The sequence below is a fragment of the Manduca sexta genome, chromosome 25, assembly GCF_014839805.1.
Source record: "Manduca sexta isolate Smith_Timp_Sample1 chromosome 25, JHU_Msex_v1.0, whole genome shotgun sequence".
Taxonomy (NCBI): Eukaryota; Metazoa; Arthropoda; class Insecta; order Lepidoptera; family Sphingidae; genus Manduca; species Manduca sexta.
This window is the reverse complement of record NC_051139.1, coordinates 9,661,982-9,681,804: the sequence shown is the minus strand read 5'-3', so window position 1 is coordinate 9,681,804 and position 19,823 is coordinate 9,661,982. Positions and strand designations below refer to the sequence as shown.

General features: G+C 36.4%; 2 protein-coding genes and 1 long non-coding RNA gene across 7 annotated transcripts; 1 reads left to right on the top strand and 2 right to left on the bottom strand.

Moving 5' to 3' along the window:
- Nucleotides 1-5: 5 nt before the first annotated feature.
- LOC119190521 lies at nt 6-1,552 on the bottom strand. Its single transcript, XR_005112967.1, has 2 exons — nt 1,472-1,552; nt 6-1,198 (listed from the first exon to the last, which is right to left on the bottom strand). It is a non-coding gene; the product is annotated as an uncharacterized LOC119190521 (long non-coding RNA).
- Nucleotides 1,337-8,627, top strand: LOC115455695 (metallophosphoesterase 1). Of its 5 annotated transcripts, none has more exons than XM_037442581.1 (9): nt 1,337-1,355; nt 1,767-1,875; nt 1,942-2,128; nt 3,671-3,812; nt 4,670-4,836; nt 5,968-6,068; nt 6,307-6,588; nt 7,079-7,205; nt 8,471-8,547. In XM_037442581.1, exons 2-9 carry the CDS (start codon nt 1,777-1,779, stop codon nt 8,497-8,499), a joined length of 1,134 nt encoding a protein of 377 aa, XP_037298478.1. In that variant the 5' UTR covers nt 1,337-1,355; nt 1,767-1,776; the 3' UTR covers nt 8,500-8,547. The 5 variants fall into 5 exon arrangements, with proteins under 5 accessions (XP_037298478.1, XP_037298480.1, XP_037298476.1 ...); XM_037442583.1 differs by lacking the exon at nt 1,337-1,355 and adding an exon at nt 1,494-1,681 and having other exon boundaries at nt 8,342-8,627; XM_037442579.1 differs by lacking the exon at nt 1,337-1,355 and adding an exon at nt 1,494-1,681.
- Nucleotides 7,234-18,461, bottom strand: LOC115451424. Its single transcript, XM_030179774.2, has 5 exons — nt 18,060-18,461; nt 12,366-12,604; nt 10,978-11,088; nt 10,411-10,883; nt 7,234-10,234 (listed from the first exon to the last, which is right to left on the bottom strand). The coding sequence occupies exons 1-5, from the start codon at nt 18,172-18,174 to the stop codon at nt 9,850-9,852; spliced, it is 1,323 nt and encodes a 440-aa protein (XP_030035634.2). The 5' UTR covers nt 18,175-18,461; the 3' UTR covers nt 7,234-9,849.
- Between the last annotated feature and the right edge of the window lie 1,362 nt (nt 18,462-19,823).

Sequence of the window (19,823 nt, the reverse complement as noted above, 5' to 3'; positions counted from 1 at the left end):
TATTATGCGTTCCGTACTATTAAGCTTTCGTTAAACAATGTATCGGACAGGGCGGGATGGCGCTCGATTCTGTGAGAATAGTGTCAAGCGTCAAGACTACGTGACATATTCCATACTAACTAGTATATTGCAACTGGTCACGTCCCCACAGCCGAGGTTCGCCGTCCCGCCCCGTTCGCTCTGTGATGAAAACTTTAAGATTTATGGAATGTATGTACTAAATACTTGGATTAACAGCGAATATTTACCCACCAGAATAGTTTTTTTGACAATTGACGTTAACATATTTCTATTGGTACATTTTTTCCATCGATTCGCAGTAAGGATTGTTAATTTTATAAAATGTACAAACCATTTGTGCCATTTTAAGCGCATTATATTTTTGCTAGCAATTACTAAGATAAAAATGAGAAGGATAATAATCTGTCAGACGCTTTCTTGTAAAAGGTTTTCTTTTAAAATTTATTTCTATAGTTTTGGCAAAGTTATGCTTTTAATTAATCATCTAACTAGTATAAATGTGAGTTTGTGTTTGGATGCTTGTTAGAAGTAAATGCAGAAACAGCTGAATGGATTTGGATGAAATTTAGTACATGGATAGGCCAGTCCTGGATTAACACATAAGCTTTTTATTCTCTGATCATTTTCTCGTATGGGAAATAATGTATCTTTTAATCTGATTTTTAAATAGATGATCATGGTATCGTATAGATGGCGCTATGAATCACTACAGTGTTTTAGGGACTTTCGAAGCGGGAAAGGATTTTCACTCACACCTAGTATTTAAATAAAGCATGTATACCCGCCATCCTGACACACACCAATATCAGTTAAAATGTGCCATGAATAACCCTAAAAATGGATGTTAATATACTATAATCCCCATTTTACAAATTCAAAAATAGTTGAAATTTGTCTTAAGTTAAAACAGTTTACCTATTAATTAAATTTTTTCTGGAAATGGTGATTGTAATGTATAGGTAAGTATGTCTTTAATTTTTACTTACAGTATTGCACTTCAGTGTGGTGTTGTTAAAGAATTGTTTTCACAATTATTCTCATTTAATTTTGCAGTAAGTACATAAATATAATTTATGGTGTACTTATATTATAATTAATTTGAATTCGATTTTAATTACAATAATTCTTCAATTAAATTTTATTTAATTACAGGTGCAGCTACTACATGAATCATAGCCTGGAATATGAGTATGGGAATTTATAAAATTTAAACCACTAGAATAAAGTATACACCTATTTATATTTGAAGTTGTGTTATCATATCTATTGTAAGAGGCTCTATGAGAAGTAGGATTCTTAAACAAAGCAGTATTCTAATTTCCAATAATACATAAGTACGTATTTGAATTTAGATTACTATGGTAGATAATTAAAAAAAATAGATAGGATGGCAGTATTTTATTATGAGTTCTGATATCCGAAAGTTAATGAAATAATAATAGGCACTTACATACTGATAAGTTGTATTTCACCAATACAACATCCCTGTGGGTATATTGACAAATATTTAGGTAATCTACTTCAAGGAAAACAAGTCCACATAACCTATACTTTTCTCGGTTTTAAGTTAAATTTCCTTATCTTTTTAACAATTCGGTGATAAAAATAGTCTGATACTACTAGAACAGTAAAATTGGTGCTCTAACTGTAAACTGGCAAGGTATCGTAAAAATATTCATATCTGCATCCTAAATTTCACTTAACGCGAATTGATTTATACAGTACCTTTTGTCTACAAATTGCAGGCATGTTACGATGCGGCGTATTACTAAAAATGTGTTACTGTTTATGTTTGGTTGTATTTGCATTGCATTATACTGTGAATTCGGCATATATTACGTGGTTATAGCACAGGTAAGGGTGTTTTCAAAATAATTAAATATTTTGACATAATAACCTTACTTTATATTTTGTTATCAGTGTAGCTGGCCAGAATTGTTGGGTGGTTCTGAAGAAACAACTTTAAAAGCATTTATGTTGGCTGATACACATTTACTTGGACCCTGGAGAGGTCATTGGCTTGATAAGATGAGGCGTGAATGGCAAATGAACCGCGCCTTTCAAACCATAGTTCATGTTCATCGCCCAGAAATTATTTTCCTTTTAGGTGAGTGAGCTGATTTGTTATTTTTTGATAACTTCTTCGTAAATTTATGTTTAGGAACAATTATATTGAAGAAAGAGACTGAATGGCAAAAATATATGCCGAAGATTAAGTGGCGAAGTCTAGTAATTTAGTAAAAAACACAATTATATAGATTAAGGTGCAGTAGTGAGCACTGAATGAAAACGTTTCTAACGATTTTAAACTAATAGCAAGATAAATTACAAACCCAAAGGCGGTATGAAGATAGATATTTTTCAAAGTGAAGTGTTCGATTAGAGCAATTTATAGACCATAGAATTTTCCCCAGCTGTAAAAGGTTTGCTCACTTCGTGCGACGGGCGCATTGCTACATCGTGTACAGCCTGCTTTAACTCTTGAGTTAAAAAAAAAATGACAGATCACGATTTGATAATGTAAACAGTGTTACCAGCAAATGCAATGACGTTTTACAAATAGACGCGTCATAGCCTACCAAAATTGCACATAAAAACGGCGCACTATTCACTATAGTCACATACCTATACATATAATTAGAAATTGGCTCGAAGAACGAATACAAAGATTAGGCATACGTTCGTTAGAAAAGGATATATATACATCGACAGTTACAGCTCGCATTGATACTTTTCGAGCGTCGACCGCCGTCGCCATGACAGTCGAATAAAATGCATTTATTAGTTAAAAAAATAATTAATAATGTATACTTATTACTAACGTATGAAATGAAACGCTTTTTTCATGCACAGTTAGAGTATAATTTGTACATCGTCTAAAAACACAGGAAGGTATTTTATTTATTAAAATACCAAAAGTTAGTAAGCCGACTAGCCGCGTCATTGGTTGCGAAAGTGACTGCCAGTGCCTCTCGAATGCTTTTGATCTTAGACCAGTTAACCTTAAAACCGATATCCGAACATGTTATTGGGCACAAAATATCGATTGATTAAAATATTTGATGTCGATATTTACTTCCGATACGCGAGGTATCGATGTAGGTAAAGTAAGAAAGAAACTGCTGATTGTGATGCAATTCCCTAAGGAAATATAGAAATATTTATTTTTTTAAATCATCCTAAGTAATACACTCAATTACTGTATCGGTAACAACAGGGTACTAAAACGCACCTTTTTTAAAAACATTTGCTGTTTGTTTCGTACAAGGCATCCGCGCATATTGTATTTTATATTACAGGTTGATACATACAAAAAAACGACGAAAGCTTAGTTAGGTGTAGAACGGGCTGCCGAGACGAATGTCCGCCAGGTTTAAATCCCGAGTGCACACACCTCTGACTTTTTTAAATTCCGTATTATTTGGGCATTAAGAGTTGTTGTTGTGTGCATTAGAAGTTCTCTATACGAATTTTGAGGGTATGTGAAGTCTACCAATCCGCACTAGGCCAGCGTGGTGGCACAAAACCTAATCCCTCTTAGTAGCAGAGGAGGCCCTTGCCCAGCAGTGGGACAGTATATCATACAGTTATTACTAAGCCTATATTATACATACATCTTGTTAACAACTCTATGCCGAAACTATTTCAGGGGATCTTTTTGATGAGGGTGAATGGACTAACAGAGATCAATTTGAAGATTATGTGACAAGATTCCGAAAACTATTTGCAGTGCCAGAAGATATTAAGTTATATGTAACTGTTGGGAACCATGACATCGGATTCCACAATAAGTAAGAACATTACCTACACTTAAAAAACATGTTCTGATATTTACGAGTCAGTTTTGTAAATTGGTTTTTAAACTAATTTATTTGCGCCCACATTCCACCCACGTGAAAATCCGATGCTGAGATTAGAAGCCTAAGTATAGTATTAGCCTAAGTATATTATTAATTCAAGGCTTGATCTAACTGTGCGTCAAATTTCATACAAATTCTTGTATCCTATCTTCTCCTTATCTATAACCATTTCCTTTTTAGCCAAAAGCGTAAATGTTTATTAAATAATTGTGTTTAATTATACAAGAAGTGATTACTTACTTCTAACATAATGCTGGCGCCACACATAGCAAAAATATTTGAATACTTATTTGAACTCATGTGTGGCCCGGGTATTTTCGTATTTGTGCAAAGTTTGTTTAAATGTTTGCGTATTTGCCATTCGGTATCCGTTTTTCGACCACACATTAAAGCGTTCAAAGTTATCGAGTTGCTTGAAGGAGAGCCAATTATATGGAAAGCTAAATATTCAAATTTAGAGTAATGTCTTGTTTTAAACGTTTTGCAACCGCGTTGTAATACGCACCGCTTTATAAATTATGTCCAAACTATACACGACATTCTGTCTCACCGTTTAAATATGGAAATTACCCTGTTTTATGTTTTCATAATCATTAGTAAGTGAGGTAGCAAAATGCGCTTTGTAAGTGAAAAAAAAAGTAAAAGTAAAAGCCATAAAAATTGAAATTTGGTCAGTGTCTGTAACTGTGTTCAAATATGTGGCAAAGTCTTTGTTCAAATATTTGTCTGTGTGTGGCGCCGGAATAACAATATCCATTAGAATTATTATACAAATTCATTATTTTTAGCATTAGGCGAGGCTCTATTGAAAGATTTAACAAGGCTTTCAACACTACATCAGTTCAACTTGTAACAATAAAAGGAAATCACTTTGTATTGATAAATTCAATGGCAATGGAAGGAGATTATTGCAGTCTATGCACAGATGCAAGAAGTAGAATAGAATCAATATCAGGTAATCGACATTTTTGCCCGTGATTCCGTCTGCGTTAAAAAGACGATTAAAACGACGGCGTAATCATTTTTTTTTTCGCGGAGTAAGTGCCTTATTATTACCGCCCAGCCTTCGTGGGGGGCGACTGAGCGGATATGCTGGGGTAACCGTGCCTTACGGCCCGGCGTTGAGCCGCCCGGATTTGATGGTAACCTTCGGGCGACCGCCGGGCCGAGTCCCTAACCCTATATACAACTTAAGCCTATGCACGGCCTACCAGCTAGAACTCCGCGGTGGCCCTCTGACGTTGACGTGTCTAAGTCTGCGACCGCAGCCGCCCCTGCGCGGTGCCGCCTTGCGGCCCGTCTCCTATGGGGGAGGGGGGGGGGCGCTCAGAAGCCCCTGCGCACCGAAGGACGCTCTCGGCGTCTACGGCAGTATGAGGCCAACAACACACTGCCGTCCATCCCGGGGGTCAACCGAAAGATGTGCAAAAAATGCACTAAAATGCACTAGGGCCGACGACGACCCCCTTCGTGGCCCCTATTAGTCGCCTCTTACGACAGGCAGGGGATACCGTGGTGGTATTCTCCGAACGCCCCCATTCCACAGGGCGGAAACCGGCGTAATCTAGGATTACTCGTGATTTTATTTATTGTGTACCAGCCCCTGATCTAAGGGGGGCTAGCCAGGGCCCATGCCCCGGGAGGCGAATTCATAGGGCGGCAAATTCAAACTTGGCAGACGAATACATAACTTATCATTAATGCAACTTTCACTACTGAGACATACAGTACATTCAATACTACAATTATTTCCCGCGGGGCGCAAAATGATGATGAAGATGACAAAGGTAAAAATATGGGGGGGGGGGGGGATTTTCCAGATTTTGTCCTGCCTCGAAGAAATTCAAGATCCGGGGCTGTTGTTTACATGTATCAATGCTGTATATATAGGTAATAAACAGCATTTCGCAAATCCTAAGCCTATACCCAGTATCCTGGCAAGCTGATTGAGCAAAAAAAAAATCTTCTTAAATTTTGAAAGCGCAGAGTTTGGGCACCAAACACCATTGCCCCTCTCCCCGCTTACTATGCCCATGCCCCAAAAACTAATGGCTAATTTAAAATATTTCAACATTCTTTTTTTTAGAAATACTGCAATGTTCCGAAAATCCTACTAAATGTACATCTAAAAGTAAAAAGTACATTAAACGTAATAAACACAATTATAGTCGACCCATATTATTGCAGGTGAGACTTTTTAAAATAAATGTAATTTTAAATCGATATATTCCAGATAACTGCATACAGTAGATCTAAATGACAATTTTGTAGAAAATTCACTTTTCAGACGACATCCATCCCTCGATACATCAATCGATACGTTTGGTGGATACAGACATTGTTTTTAATACTGTGTACACGACAGTATCTATGTACCCTTTCAAAATATTACATGTAATTTATCGTAATTATGTGATTTTTTCAGCATTTTCCGCTCTTTAGGAAGTCCGATGCTGTATGCACAGAACCCGATGCACCGCCCCTCCCGGAACGAAATAAACCATTCCGGTTAAAGATTGATGCATTATCTAAGGACGCAACGGATTATCTTGTCTCCAAACTAAAGCCACGTGCTGTATTTGGAGGACACACACACCATGGATGTTTGCTTCATCACAACTATAAACTAAGCGACTCTATTGAATTTTCTGAATACTCAATACCATCATTTTCATGGCGGAATAGACCAGATCCGAAGTATATGCTGGTAAGTATCCTTGGAAGTTATTACTAGACAGCTTCTTACAACTTGTCTTTTAAAAATATCATTATTATAATTTAATTTAGGTACTCGTCCCACCGCCGACGATGGACGACAAGGAATAGAGCTAAAACCTAAATATGAGTTTTGCGAGCGTCGAGGAGAAAGTGTATCGTTTTGTCGGTGGTCTGTAGTGAGCCTACGATACGATTACTCGCACGCTAGTAGAGAATGGCGACTGGAGTCTCTCGGCGAGTGTTCTGATTCCAAGCGAGTATCGCTCAGCGATAATTATCTTTGATAGCTCTTGTCGCTCAGAGACAAACTAGAGAAGCGAGTCCTCGACGGCAGTTTCTGTCTCTTTGATTAACATGCAATGTATTTCTAATTTACGTTTCTTCAGCGAGAAAATAGCCTATAATTAGTCGCCTTCTCGCCGGCGGTAAGACAAGTTTCTTATGTGTTTAATATACGAGTTTTCAATTTCTTGTTTCAGGTGAAAATATCGCCAGAAAATTACGCTGTAAATAAATGTGAATTGCCAAAAGAAACAACAATTGCATTTACGGCTATTGTTTCGTTAATATTATTCTCGTGTTACCTTGTGAGGAGAAGGCACATTGGTAGGTGATTTATGTTAAAGAATACGCATTGTAAAATTAATCTCATGAGTATATTTGACAATAAATAATTCTGACAAGATCGAGCACTTTGTACATGTCATGCTGTATACCATCGATACTACATATTTAATTGAAATTACTTGATATTCCAAGTAACCACATTATCACAACAATACTTAATTGCTAAATAAACTAATTTAAGAATCCAGTTGTCAAATAAGTTAATAATAAACTAAGATACCAAAATTAGAGGTAGATGGTAGTAAAGAGATTCTTTTTTTAACTTAAAATAAGGAATACTGATAATGGTAAATACGTGTGGGAAAAACATAATTTTCAACGACAAATAGTAGAGAAGGTATTGTTTTGGTAGTTTGTAATAATAATAAATTGTTTTTAAGGCTCGTACTAGTTGCCTATAAATATTTTTATTTGTATTTTTTTATGTATCGCTTTTATATACGATTACGAGATTCCAAAATTTTTAGTCTTCATAAAATGTCTATAAACTTTATTCCATTGTTGCATAAGATTTCGTCAGTATAACTCCCCAGGGTGAACAATAATCGTCCCAACAGGACGTTTGTAGCAGTGCGAAGCATATAACCCGATTACTACCGGTTTCCCTTTCGTAATTTATATAAAATGTAATTACTATTACAACGATTTGCAAACCCCAATTGTGCATATTAGTATTTATGTGTAATGTCGGGTTTCCTTTTAGAAAATTTCACCATTTGCCGCTGGCAATCATAACTAAAACAATTGAAGTTGCATAATTTCACATATTCTAGTTTTAACTGGAGACAATGAGATTTGTGGCGATGAAATTAGACATTAACCCTTATAAAATGACTACGGTTACAACTTTGATTATAATCTGGAGGAAAGCTTATTAATCGATTTTGAGAATAGTCAAATCTAGATAAAAAAAAGTATTTTGGCTGCATATTACATTACTTCCTTTGTTAATTTATTGAAAATGCTAACAATAATATTTATAACGCATAACACAAATATATTGTTGATATTGTATAGCCCATATCCATTTACGATCTATAACAATACACGATCCCAACCGCTATCACTCGCGAAAATAGACCAATCAGATTAAAGTTTGTTTGACATACTTACAGATGACTTATTTTGATTGGTCAGAGGATCTACATCGAAAAACGAAATCCGTACGTTTTATTACTACGAAGTGTTCGGATCCGATGATGTATTTCGACGACTGATCTGATCCGTTCATTGCAATATTGCAGATATGAAGGGTTTCGCCATCACTTTTTAAAACCATCTGCGAGAATACAGTTCCACTGCTTATGCAAAAAAAAAAAAAGGGTAATTGATCTCATCACTAAGTTAAGCTACAGAAGGGTGACGGATCCGAAGTAATTTGATAGTAAAGTTAAATCCGAAGTTCGTTGTTTTTTTTCGTTTCGGACCGGCGTTTCGACGTTCGGTTTTCAAATAGACCCTGAGTTCTCGGGTTCGATGAGAACATATAGCTTGGGATCATTTATCAAGTTCAGTACTTACAAAGTGCAGGCTTGGTTACCTAACAGTCAAAGATCTTTTATCGAACCAGAAGTTCCAAAAGTTATGAGTGCATACAAATAAAGCATCTGTTTATTCAATAGCATAGATCAATACTCAAAAGGTCGATCGCGTAAGATTTAGCAGTCCATTGCGGTAACATTTCATGAAGCCGCAAAAAGGTTTAACAATATAATTTGGACTACAATCACAACTAAGGCGCAGGATTTAATCAGTAGTAGGATCCAAAGTCGGAATACTGAAATTAATTTTTATCCTCTTTTCACTAACCTTACTATTTTTATCTACAAGAAATCCGTTGCATTGAAAAGTTCATTGTAGATATTGCATTGCATTGCGTCAACAGACTATCAAATCACTACGGAATGAATACAAATCTAAACTAGTTCGAATCTTTAGTTTTTTTTTTCAATAATTATTAAATATTATTAGGAGAAATCTGGTCCAATTCCCGACTTTGAGATCCTTGATGACCTACCGAAATGGCAACACTGCATTGTACAGATAATTACATGCTGTCAAAAATTATTTTGTGTGCGATCGCAGACTGCAAATAGGAGCACCGCAGCATAGATTAAAAACTGTTTTATACAAAACTATTCAATACATCTAAAACTTAAACACTAAGATCAGTCTCAACTCGAAAATGAGTTTAATTTGAAACATACAATTAAGGTACGATTTACATCATCAACTGAGCATTAACAACTAGTCTTGTAGAGTATACACACACAAATTAAAATTTATATAGGTATCAAACATGCTTAAATACTTAATAATGTTTTAGGTCTTTATCTTCACGAAATGAAGTCATTTTAACATTAATACCTGTTATAATACTTGTGAAACAAACTGAACATCTATAGCTTAATACCAATATGTGAATACTAAAACTTTGTACAAAACTATCAATGTACAGTATCAGATTCTTATTATACAAAACAACACACTTTGTTCAAATTTACTTAACGGTGTCGCATTAAAGACAAGCACTCAAGGTTTTAATGAATTCAATACTTGGTAACTAATTACGTTTCCAACAAAAAGCCAGAAGAATGTCAGGGACGTCGCCCTGTGCCAGGTTCTATAAAAATATGATTTGTAAGACTCTGGGTTGTGTTGCGGGCGCGGGTGGGGGCGCGGCGGGGGGCGCGGCAGCGGGTGCGGGCGGCGCGGCGCGCGGCAGGCGCGGCGTGTGCGGCGCGTGCGGCGACTGCGCCTGCTTCTGGTGGTAGCCGGTGTGCGCGTGTCGCGCGGACGAGCAGATCACCGCGTGCAAGTAACGGTCGTATCTGCACAAATGAGAGTCACCGCCGCTTGCTAAATCCAGATATCCGTTGCCAGAATTGTCCGACTTGTGCTTTTGGAATGCATTTTGGGGTTTTTCGCTGACCGTATATGATCTGGTTCGTAGTTTTTGATATTTATTTGTAAATTCTTCATCATTGGCAACGGAGTCGCAGGGCTTTCTGCAATGAAACATAAGATATTTACATTAAACCGGATGTTTAGAACAGAGTCTCTCGTGAAACACGACACCAGATAATTTGTAGCTAGGCATTGTTTTTATGTAACTATTGAAATATAAGTAAGTTCTTGTTCGTAATACTGAATAGGTTAAAAGGGACGTAATTGGTTTCCTTACCTTGAGGCTTGAAAGCGCAAGTGGTTCTTTTCCATGTTAGCCTGAATGATTTCGAGCAATTCACGTCTCTGTAAGCTTCCTGAACGCTTTTTGACATGTTTGCGCTCGCGCTGCTCCCTGCGGGGGTGGCGGTGAGGGCGAGGTTGAACGTACGCGGTGGGCTTCCGCTCGTATACCGTCGGTCTTCGATCTCCAGAACACGAGGACTTGGACGATAAATCTTCGTCAGCTGAGAGCCTGTGCCGTTGTTCGTCGTCTGAATGGTCGGCGCATTCTGGCGGTGGCGCGGTTACAACCGAGGCACATTCTCTTCGTCGACGGCGACGTCTCTCTCGCCTTTCCCGCCGACTCCGCGTATTACTGTCTTCCGGTACAACCGTTAGACGTACTTGTATAGTTTTGGACCCGTAATGCGGAACTGTCACCGACTTTCCAATCGACTCGTATATGGTTGACACGATACCGGCAATATCCTAGTGAATAAAAAAAGTCAAAGTCAAACAATGATTTAAGTTTTAACTTACTATATAATACACGTGTACAGAAAATGTTAATTGATATACTAACATCTTTAGTCATGCGACCATGTCCATCCAGATCGTAGAGGGTGAAAGAAAATTGCAGCGGCTGTTTTTTCGACGGCTCTGGATGCTGCAGTTCCACGTCGCACGTGAGTTCCTGAAATCATTAGCTTTATCAACGTCGCGTTTTTTGTTTTCCTTAAAAAGTAATCGTAATCAGTGTTTTTATATTATTTCTTTGGCGGATTATGGTCGAGAGGTTATGTATGGAGATAACCTGTGTGTCATCACACAACGTCGCCGCACCGACTCGCCATGAGTCTTATACTGATTCGGACAAAAGAACGTTCTCTGCAAATATACAATATGCTCTAGGTATTTTACCTATTGTCATCCTAAAGTTACCGTCTTGGAAGATGCAATTGATACCAATTTGCCTACCTAAATCCAATTTCGAATATTGTACAAATGCATCATCCCCATAGCATCGAATTATCCTCCGAGAGATATTGACAGAGGAATTAGTTTAAACATGCCAAACCGTTAATGGGACAGATACTATTCATAGCTATAGAATGAGAAACTGTTATTTGAAAACCGTTTAGTAATTCTCAAACATTGTAAACTTACAAAATTTTTAGATGTGTTAACGGAAATGCATGAGGTCTACGAGACTACGACGTACAAGTATTATATCACTTTCGTAATGAGCTTGTACTTAATTGTTCGTTTTTGTTGACCTAATAATAAAACGTAGATTGCTGGTGGTTTTGTTTGGCTGTCAGTTGAGGGCTTTTAATACATGGATTTGGTTTTGTATTCAATCATCAATAATGCTAAGTCTATAAAATCCAATTTAAAAGTATTGATTAAATAATTACAATGTGCAGCAGACCAGTAGACATTGGAGACATCACGATTGTCGGCCCTTTGACTGGGTAGCGTACTCTTTATCTCACGCTTTAAAAGGAAACTAGCAACGCCTTTACGATCAGAGCTACCATGAACATTCACAACACGCTCTCGGTACAATACCAAATAAATGCGCACGTACCTATTTTTGTGTTCATTCATTGAAACGCGCCTAACCTTATCATATATTTTTTATCTATGTATTATATTTTTTGCTTATATATATTATTTTTATAAAGAGAGTAAAACGTGTCTTAAATTCTTGATAATATATGTAGATTGTAAACTCATGAATTCGATTAAAATCTTAAGTCACGACTCGGTCGGTTCCTAATCGCCACTTTCTAATTCCCATAGCGACTTGTTGGCAGAGTAAGAATAGTAATTTACCGTGAAACATACTGCCAAGTTACTTTATTACGCACTTAGGAGAATACCATGACCTCGTAATGTCCATTGTTATTTTCTTATATACAAAGTCCTACTGTATTAAGGACGTGATAAGATAACAAATTAAATTACCTCAAAACGCAGCCTAGGATGTCTGTCGTCTTGGGTGTTGGGCGCATGTGGTGTAGACAGGGGTGGTTTGTAGGCAGTCTCTTGTGTCGGTCGACTTGAACAAAATGGCGGTGGTGATGAGGCGGCCGGCTGGAGTAGCACCCGAGCCTCGCTGGGCAGCAGGTCTGGTGGAGCGGAGCACTGCGACGCGGCACGGCCAACCAGCTCTTCCGTATCTGTGCGCTCGCTCTCTGTTCCCACTGAAAAAGTAAAGAAATTAGGTAAATAAACGTCATAAATAAATAAATAAATGCCATACAAAAAGTATTTGATACTTTATCGATGTGATCTAATTATACACATATTATGGTAATTCTATAAGTAAGTATATTTTTTTTATCTCACAATGTATTTAATAGCGGTGGTAGCAAATCTTTAGTGGCCAAATGTAATTATAAGACTGGCGTCCAGTTTATGCTGCAGTGGTGCCATAATTGTGAATATCGGATAATTCAATTAATACTTATATTTTTAAATGGGCTCCAAGGATGAAGTGTTTGGTAAAGCGTTATAAATTTTTAAACAAAAAATACAGCATTTTATGGTGTAACTATAGATAAATAAACAGATATTTTATTTCTTTTTTGGCTTGTCGTTAATTGAATATCACAAAAAAAAGTGCACCATGTGCGAGTATTTATTTTAATATATCTCTAGGTACGTAGAAGAAGTCAACGTCTCAAACCGCTTTTCAGTAATAGGCGGATTTTGGCTAGCCAGCTATCGAGATAATACCTAAGGTGTGGCTAATCCTATAGAAGAAAAATATATAAAGAGATAATACTTTAATCAATCAACTAATGCAAATTATGGATTAATGTCTACTTAGTTTCGAGTTATGAATTATGGCAACATATTATGCCTACTAAAGTAATGACGTGACAGGCCGTGAGCTCCGGAGTTCGGTCGCTGAGGACGTTTCAGCATATACGAGTGTATATTATATAGGCTGTATCCCTATCTACTTGTTAGCCCATTAATGGAATGTATGAATTGAGAGCCTCGGTGGCGTAGTTATTGTACAGGTACGAGGACTATTGCTGCGCTAAGGTCCTGGGTACGAACCCGAGTCGGGCCAAAATAATTGATTTTTTTTTCATCTTAAAAAATACTCAGTCGCAGCTCGGAATCAGAAAGTGGGCGGTGTGATACCACGTGCCTTGGAAAATGCCATGTAAAGCCATTAGTCCTGCGGCTGATCCTTCTCTGATCATGTCGGATTGCCGTCTCACCGGACATGAGAATGAAGGAACAGAGAGTGCACCTGTTTATTGCGCACACTCTTATGCACTGGCTGACCTGCGTTGAGATTAGCCGCCGTGGCTGTAATTCGGCTAAGAGGGATTGATTCAATAGAATGTGATGTCACAACTAATTCCATACCATTTCGTTAATGTGTCCGGACATACTCAAAAACAGTCATTATTTTAACCTGGTTTCAATTAAAAAATTATAAGTAAAAAACATATTTTGAGGAATCCGATATTCCAAGATATAAAATTCAACTCAACATTACAAAATTTATCTTATTTTGAGGTTGTAATTATAAATACGACCTAAATATTCTTTTGTGTTTCATTCTCCAGAAAACAAAGTCAAAAATAATATTTGTATTTTTTTTGCTCATTTGTATTTCTCCTTAATAATTGACTTATGAAAAACAGGTAACCGAAATTACTAAAATAAGTGGCGTGGTATTATCGACTTACTTTACGGTTTACGCAGTAGAGTAATTTTATGGAAAGAAACACAATACGCCTGAACACAATAGTAGACGAATACTACGAATACTCTAACAATATGTCGGCGAAATTCAAAAATCTTTTGTGGCGGACCGACGAGCGAGATGTAAACGACAAAGGTTGTCGCGTTGAGATATTTCCTGGAAGGTTCGGGAGCGGGCCGGCCTCAGCTTTATATCGAGATCGCAGCACATCTGCCGCTAATGTTATTTGTCGTAAAAAATAAAAATCTGCTTTTTATCATCACCACACGGCAATTTAAGTTATTATTGACATAGTTCCGTGTACTTAATTATATTAAGAGCACATGTTATTGCGTAATCGTCTAGGTATTGTATATTTTGGAGTTATAACTTACCAATTTGTTTAACAAGTATAAAGAAATAAATATTGTTTATTCCGAACAATGCACCGAAATAATCTGGGACACTTTAAAGAGTAGGTATAAAATATATACCTAGATGAAATTTCAATTTACGGATAATAGACTATTAATTGGATAAATAAACTGCACACTTGGTTCATCGATGAAAATGTATCTTAAACTTAGTATTACAATATCACGCCCATTGAGGGAAGAAATTTTTTTATGTAAAAATATCCATACTACCCACTTCAAATTTCTTTTATGAATTTATAGAAATTGTTAATTTAAACAAAGTATATACTTACCTTATCGAAATTACAGTAATGAATATTTTTTTCCTCTTTCTTGCTTAGTAATTGATACAAAACAAGTTTAAGTGACTTTTTGAATAATCACAGTGACATCATTAGAGTTTCATTTATCTTTTTAACCTAAAATATTAGGTGGGTAATTTAGTAGGCCGTCTAATTATAACTGCGCGTACTAATAACGGTGCTATAAAATTTTCTAAATTTCTTGATCCAAATAATACATGTTAACGTTTATAGTTAATCGTTTCCGCTATTATGATTATTGTAATTCTGTCTCGGAAAATGTTGTCAAGCGAAAGTATGGAGGTAGGGACACTCGAATCACCGCTGTATAAGTTGTTATAGGTTATTCATTTAAATAATATACTTCCATTTATTTTTGTAAAAATATATATAGGTGCCCAACAGACCGAAATAGTTCGGATAAAGGTTTTTTTTTAAGTTACCTGAATATTTACCGAGCTGACGCATAAATTTAATTTGTTATCACAAACGCCCGACTGTTTCAAACAATCTGCAAACGTTAGTGTGAGTAAGAAGAATATTATAATTGATTCACGATGTGTATACATTTTTGTAGTTTTTGTTACTTGTTGCCAATATTTGAGACTTGTTTTTTGCTGCTTACAAAATTTTTATCGTTTACAAATGTCTTGAAGCAGACCGTTATTATGACGTTTAAAATATTCCTCAAGCTTAATCTATTATTTACTTAGATATCAAATATTTTACGTTACAAAATTACAATAGAACGTCACCATGAACTACAATAAATTTAAAAAATCCTGCTTATAGTATATGTAGAAAGACTATCGTGTAAGTAACTTACTTAAAATTTTAATATGTAGGAATTAATCAGGCTCCGGAGTAATAACTAATTAAAATCCGAGTGGACTCGAAACATAAAATCCTGGGATATTTACCAAACGTCATAACGTTTTCCGTCCAACCAAGCTTAGAGTGTAGGTACAGGAAAGTTAATGATAAAGGCTTGTTTTAAATCTCTTAAATATGCAGTTAAGTGTTGTGTGTATTTCCGCCCACTGTGATTACATGTCAGTTGTCACAAACGTAAAGAAACTTAAAGACGCGGCAAGTCCTTTGATATTAAATAAAAGTTATCATGGTCTACGCGTCGGTAACTCGCTTTAAGAATTTCTTTGAAGTTAGTTGAATGAGCGCCTCAGTTCTATTTGCATCGGGAGCATTATTTCACAAACTTTGTTAGCATGTGAAACGCGTATGTGTGATTATTAAAAGGAAATAGGTACGCTTCCTTACTAAAATATGTTGATTACGTAGTTACATTTCATCACTAAATAGAACAAGATCAAAGTGATATTTGTCCGCTTTGAAGTAGGTCTAGTTGAACGCATATTTTCCCTCATGTCGTAACTAGTAAATTCGTAAATTTATAAACGAATATACTTGTTTAATAGTTGTCAAAGGGACCAAGGATTTTTGAAGAAATAATTTCAATCAAAATCAACGTAAATAGACAAAGTAGACTGAGCAACATTATACAAACAGCTTGTTCAAAAATGATTAATTATTTTTGACAACTTTGATTTTAATCAAAGAAATCTAAGATATTGGATAGGTATTATATTGTTTAATGTCTTAGATTTAATCAATTAAATTTCGTCCAGTTAAATAATTTTACCCATACAGTCGCGCTTTCATAGACAAAATAATATATCTGTATGTACCTAATTCCTCCTCTTCTCTATCCTCAATATAGTATACTTACCTACTGTAAACGTTTCACAAATCATTAGGTATCGTGTTTGTGTAACAAGAAGTCTACCATAATTCATTATACCCACTGTATAACAATATTAACGACGACGGTTACAAACCAGTACGTACCCAACGAGGGGGAGCCAGATCAGAAGGAAAAACAATCACATCGCAACGTGACGATCGATTTATTGTGATGACCTCCCTTCGAAACCGACACCTTAATGCCGTTAATACACAGTTTTATTATAAATACAAAGAGTTTGCAGTTACTGAGCAGATTTTGAAAAGGTTACGCAGGGAAAACGTTTTAAAATAATTTCTCGCTTAATTCATTAGTCGGGTTAGATACTAAGCACTCAGTCCAATTTTAAAACTCGCAATTGTAAACACAAAATATTGTTATTGGCCCTGCATCGAAAGAATATTTATATTACCATCTTTTCCAATACCGGCCCTTATGAAGCTTTTCACAATCTATTGTTTTATGATTTAAGCAGCTTATAACAACGTTGTGTACCTGTCTACTAGGTAATGATTATTACTAAATTGCTATGTAGATATATACTTATTGCCTTCTCTGCATAGTCGTATGTTCGCAGTTCATACACATAAAATTATAATATTTAAGTATTCATACGTATCGTTGTGCGTATGCCACTATATTTGGCGGGGCGCTTGATCTCACCGAGTTGTTTGATAATGCCCGACTCGGAGAACACAAAATCTTATAAGAGCATTAATAACATCGTGACTATTTAAGCTCTAAAACTGGTATTCCATATAATATTTGAAAAACAGGTAAGTAATTATGTGAAATAATAAATTATTAATTCGTGACGTGAAAATTTTTGGCAATCAGGGGCTAGTAGTTAAGATATGTACAGGTAGATATAACGTAGTATGCTATAACATTAATAGTAGTTAGGTACTATGTACCTTGTTAGGTACTATGTACCTAACTACTTAATATTAATACAATAATAAAAACTACTTAAGTATATCAGGCTTCAGGATGCAACATGAGGGATCAAGAGAACTTGTATACAAGTTTCAATTCGTCATTCCATCGCTGTTCAACGTAAACAAACATAACAGACGGGGAAGGGTATGACTTATGAGGTATCGTAATTATTATTACATCGTGGTGCGAATAATGGCACAAGCGTTTCGTAACACAATAACTGTAGTATGGTATGTATAATAGTTTGTGCTGTTTCCGCGCGCCATAGTTGATTAAGTAGGTATAAATAATTTTGCAAATACCTGTATTAAAAACTTAAATAATACCGAAAAACAAAACTGAAAAGATGAAAAAATCTTATAAACCGACACATTATGAGATCCAAATTCGATGACGATTTTCGTTTTTAAGTATGTCTTCCTCTTTATTCTATTGTACAGAAAGTTTAGATAATATTATAATATAGTGCGCGCTTTACGTGATTCGCAATTTGATCTTTTACCTAGAGCTAAATTTGTAAACGGCACTTACTGCTAAACTTCTTATATCCATTTCTAAACTTGTTGCGCCACCACTTGACGAAGTGGTGTGCCATGGGGGCGTCCGCGGCGGGTGCCGGAGTTCTCAGCGTTTCGTAGCACGTCATACGCTGCGCTCACGCACGCATCCCGTACACTTCAAAAGAGCCGCAGGTCTCTTATTCACTATTAATTTATTCAAAGGCACTGTCACTGCAATAAATCACAACACTAACCGGTATATTTTGCTTGTTATATATGTACAGTATCTATGACCCACTTGTCCGCGTGAACACTTTACAAACGGAGACAACGTGCGACCGTTCCTCTTGCGTGTTGTCGTGTGACTGACTGATGGATGAACAAGGGAGGGGCGCCGGGCGGGCGGCAAGGGCGCCGGATTGTGTGGTGCGGAGCGGCGCGGTGTGGCGGCGGCCTTCTGTCGTCTAGTCGATCGCCAAATAATCCTTGTTGTGTAGTAAAAGTTACAACGGCAACAAAATAGCATGTTTATTATGTTACGGAGAGTTACAAGATCTTTGGCGCCTAGGTACTAATATTCTTATAGGTACTAGTGGATGCTGCGCCGTAGCAAAAATCCACTGCTATTCTAGTAATATTGGGTAAATCGATGGTACATTGAGGTGTAAGTAATTTGAAAAGTTAAGTATACAACTTTAATGTATTGCCCAACAGAGATTGATTTGGTATGATTTCATTGTTTAAAACTATAATATAGTTTGATTGGTATTTACTCTTTTAAGGACAACATATTAGAGTATAGTTAGGCGGCTGCTTATACAGTTCTATTGTATTATAAGTGTTAGTAGTTTGAAGAATCAATCTGGCATCGAAAACATTGGTGGAAACTGGTAGTCATTAGATACCAGAATTGCTAAATTATAAACATTACTTGGATAGTGCAACGCGATTGCGCCGGCTGACACTATTGTTGACTGTTCAAGGTTATTTTGGCTTGATCCTGTGTCATATCGAAAAGGGGGAATCGGCCGAGCGCTACTGATTGGTAATTGAGGTGACGATACAGTCACTGAACGTAATATACTGTCTTAGAAGAACACAAAGATCATAGATGGTCGCGGTACACAATTCTTAGTTATTGACTGTCTAAAGTACAAAAAGAATGGAAATATTTACTTCTATCCTTTTTTGTGAAGTTATTATATTGCAGAAGGAGTGCACTGAACAGGATTGGTGACATGCCGGTAAAGTCCGCTGCCTAATAAGAGAAGAAAATTCACGGTTATCAACTAACCAGCGCCTTTCGCTTAGTGGGAGGTATTTATAAAAAAGGATAAAGGTTTCGCCAGTCTGTTGTAAAACGCGACTAGTAATTACTGGAGCCATCAAGGTCCAAGTGACGCAGCAGGGCCTGTGCGATCTTGATACTTATTAAATTGTACTTTGCTTATAGCTTTTCCGACAAATTAATAACTTCAAGCGCGTTTAACACATTTGTCTCTGTCGCTGTCTGTGTATCAGTCACAGGACAGTAAATAAGTAAGTACTTACGAAGGTTATTGTGTACATTCAAGGAGGCATACGCAATGTACAACCAATCGTTATGCATTTTCTAGTTTGAAGTGAAAAATTATGATTAGCTACATTCAATTATAATTTTACACAAATGTTACTCGATACTCATTGGTCGGTCGTTTTATTTCGGAGTTTTGCGGGGTCATCTGTTCCTTTATTACGCGTATTATTGTGTGAGGCTTTATCAATTTAAACTTTTACTCAACTAAGAAAGTAGTAA

Excerpts from the sequence above, each read along its gene's own strand:
- LOC115455695 (XM_037442581.1), top strand. The coding sequence starts at position 1,777 with ATGCGGCGTATTACTAAAAATGTGTTACTGTTTATGTTTGGTTGTATT. Across the intron at positions 3,813-4,669 it reads GACATCGGATTCCACAATAA|CATTAGGCGAGGCTCTATTG; the intron begins GTAAGAACATTA and ends CATTATTTTTAG. Across the intron at positions 7,206-8,470 it reads TGTGAGGAGAAGGCACATTG|ATATGAAGGGTTTCGCCATC; the intron begins GTAGGTGATTTA and ends GCAATATTGCAG.
- LOC115451424 (XM_030179774.2), bottom strand. The coding sequence starts at position 18,174 with ATGACGTGCTACGAAACGCTGAGAACTCCGGCACCCGCCGCGGACGCC. Across the intron at positions 10,884-10,977 it reads ATGGTCGCATGACTAAAGAT|GATATTGCCGGTATCGTGTC; the intron begins GTTAGTATATCA and ends TTTATTCACTAG. Across the intron at positions 10,235-10,410 it reads TTGCGCTTTCAAGCCTCAAG|AAAGCCCTGCGACTCCGTTG; the intron begins GTAAGGAAACCA and ends GTTTCATTGCAG.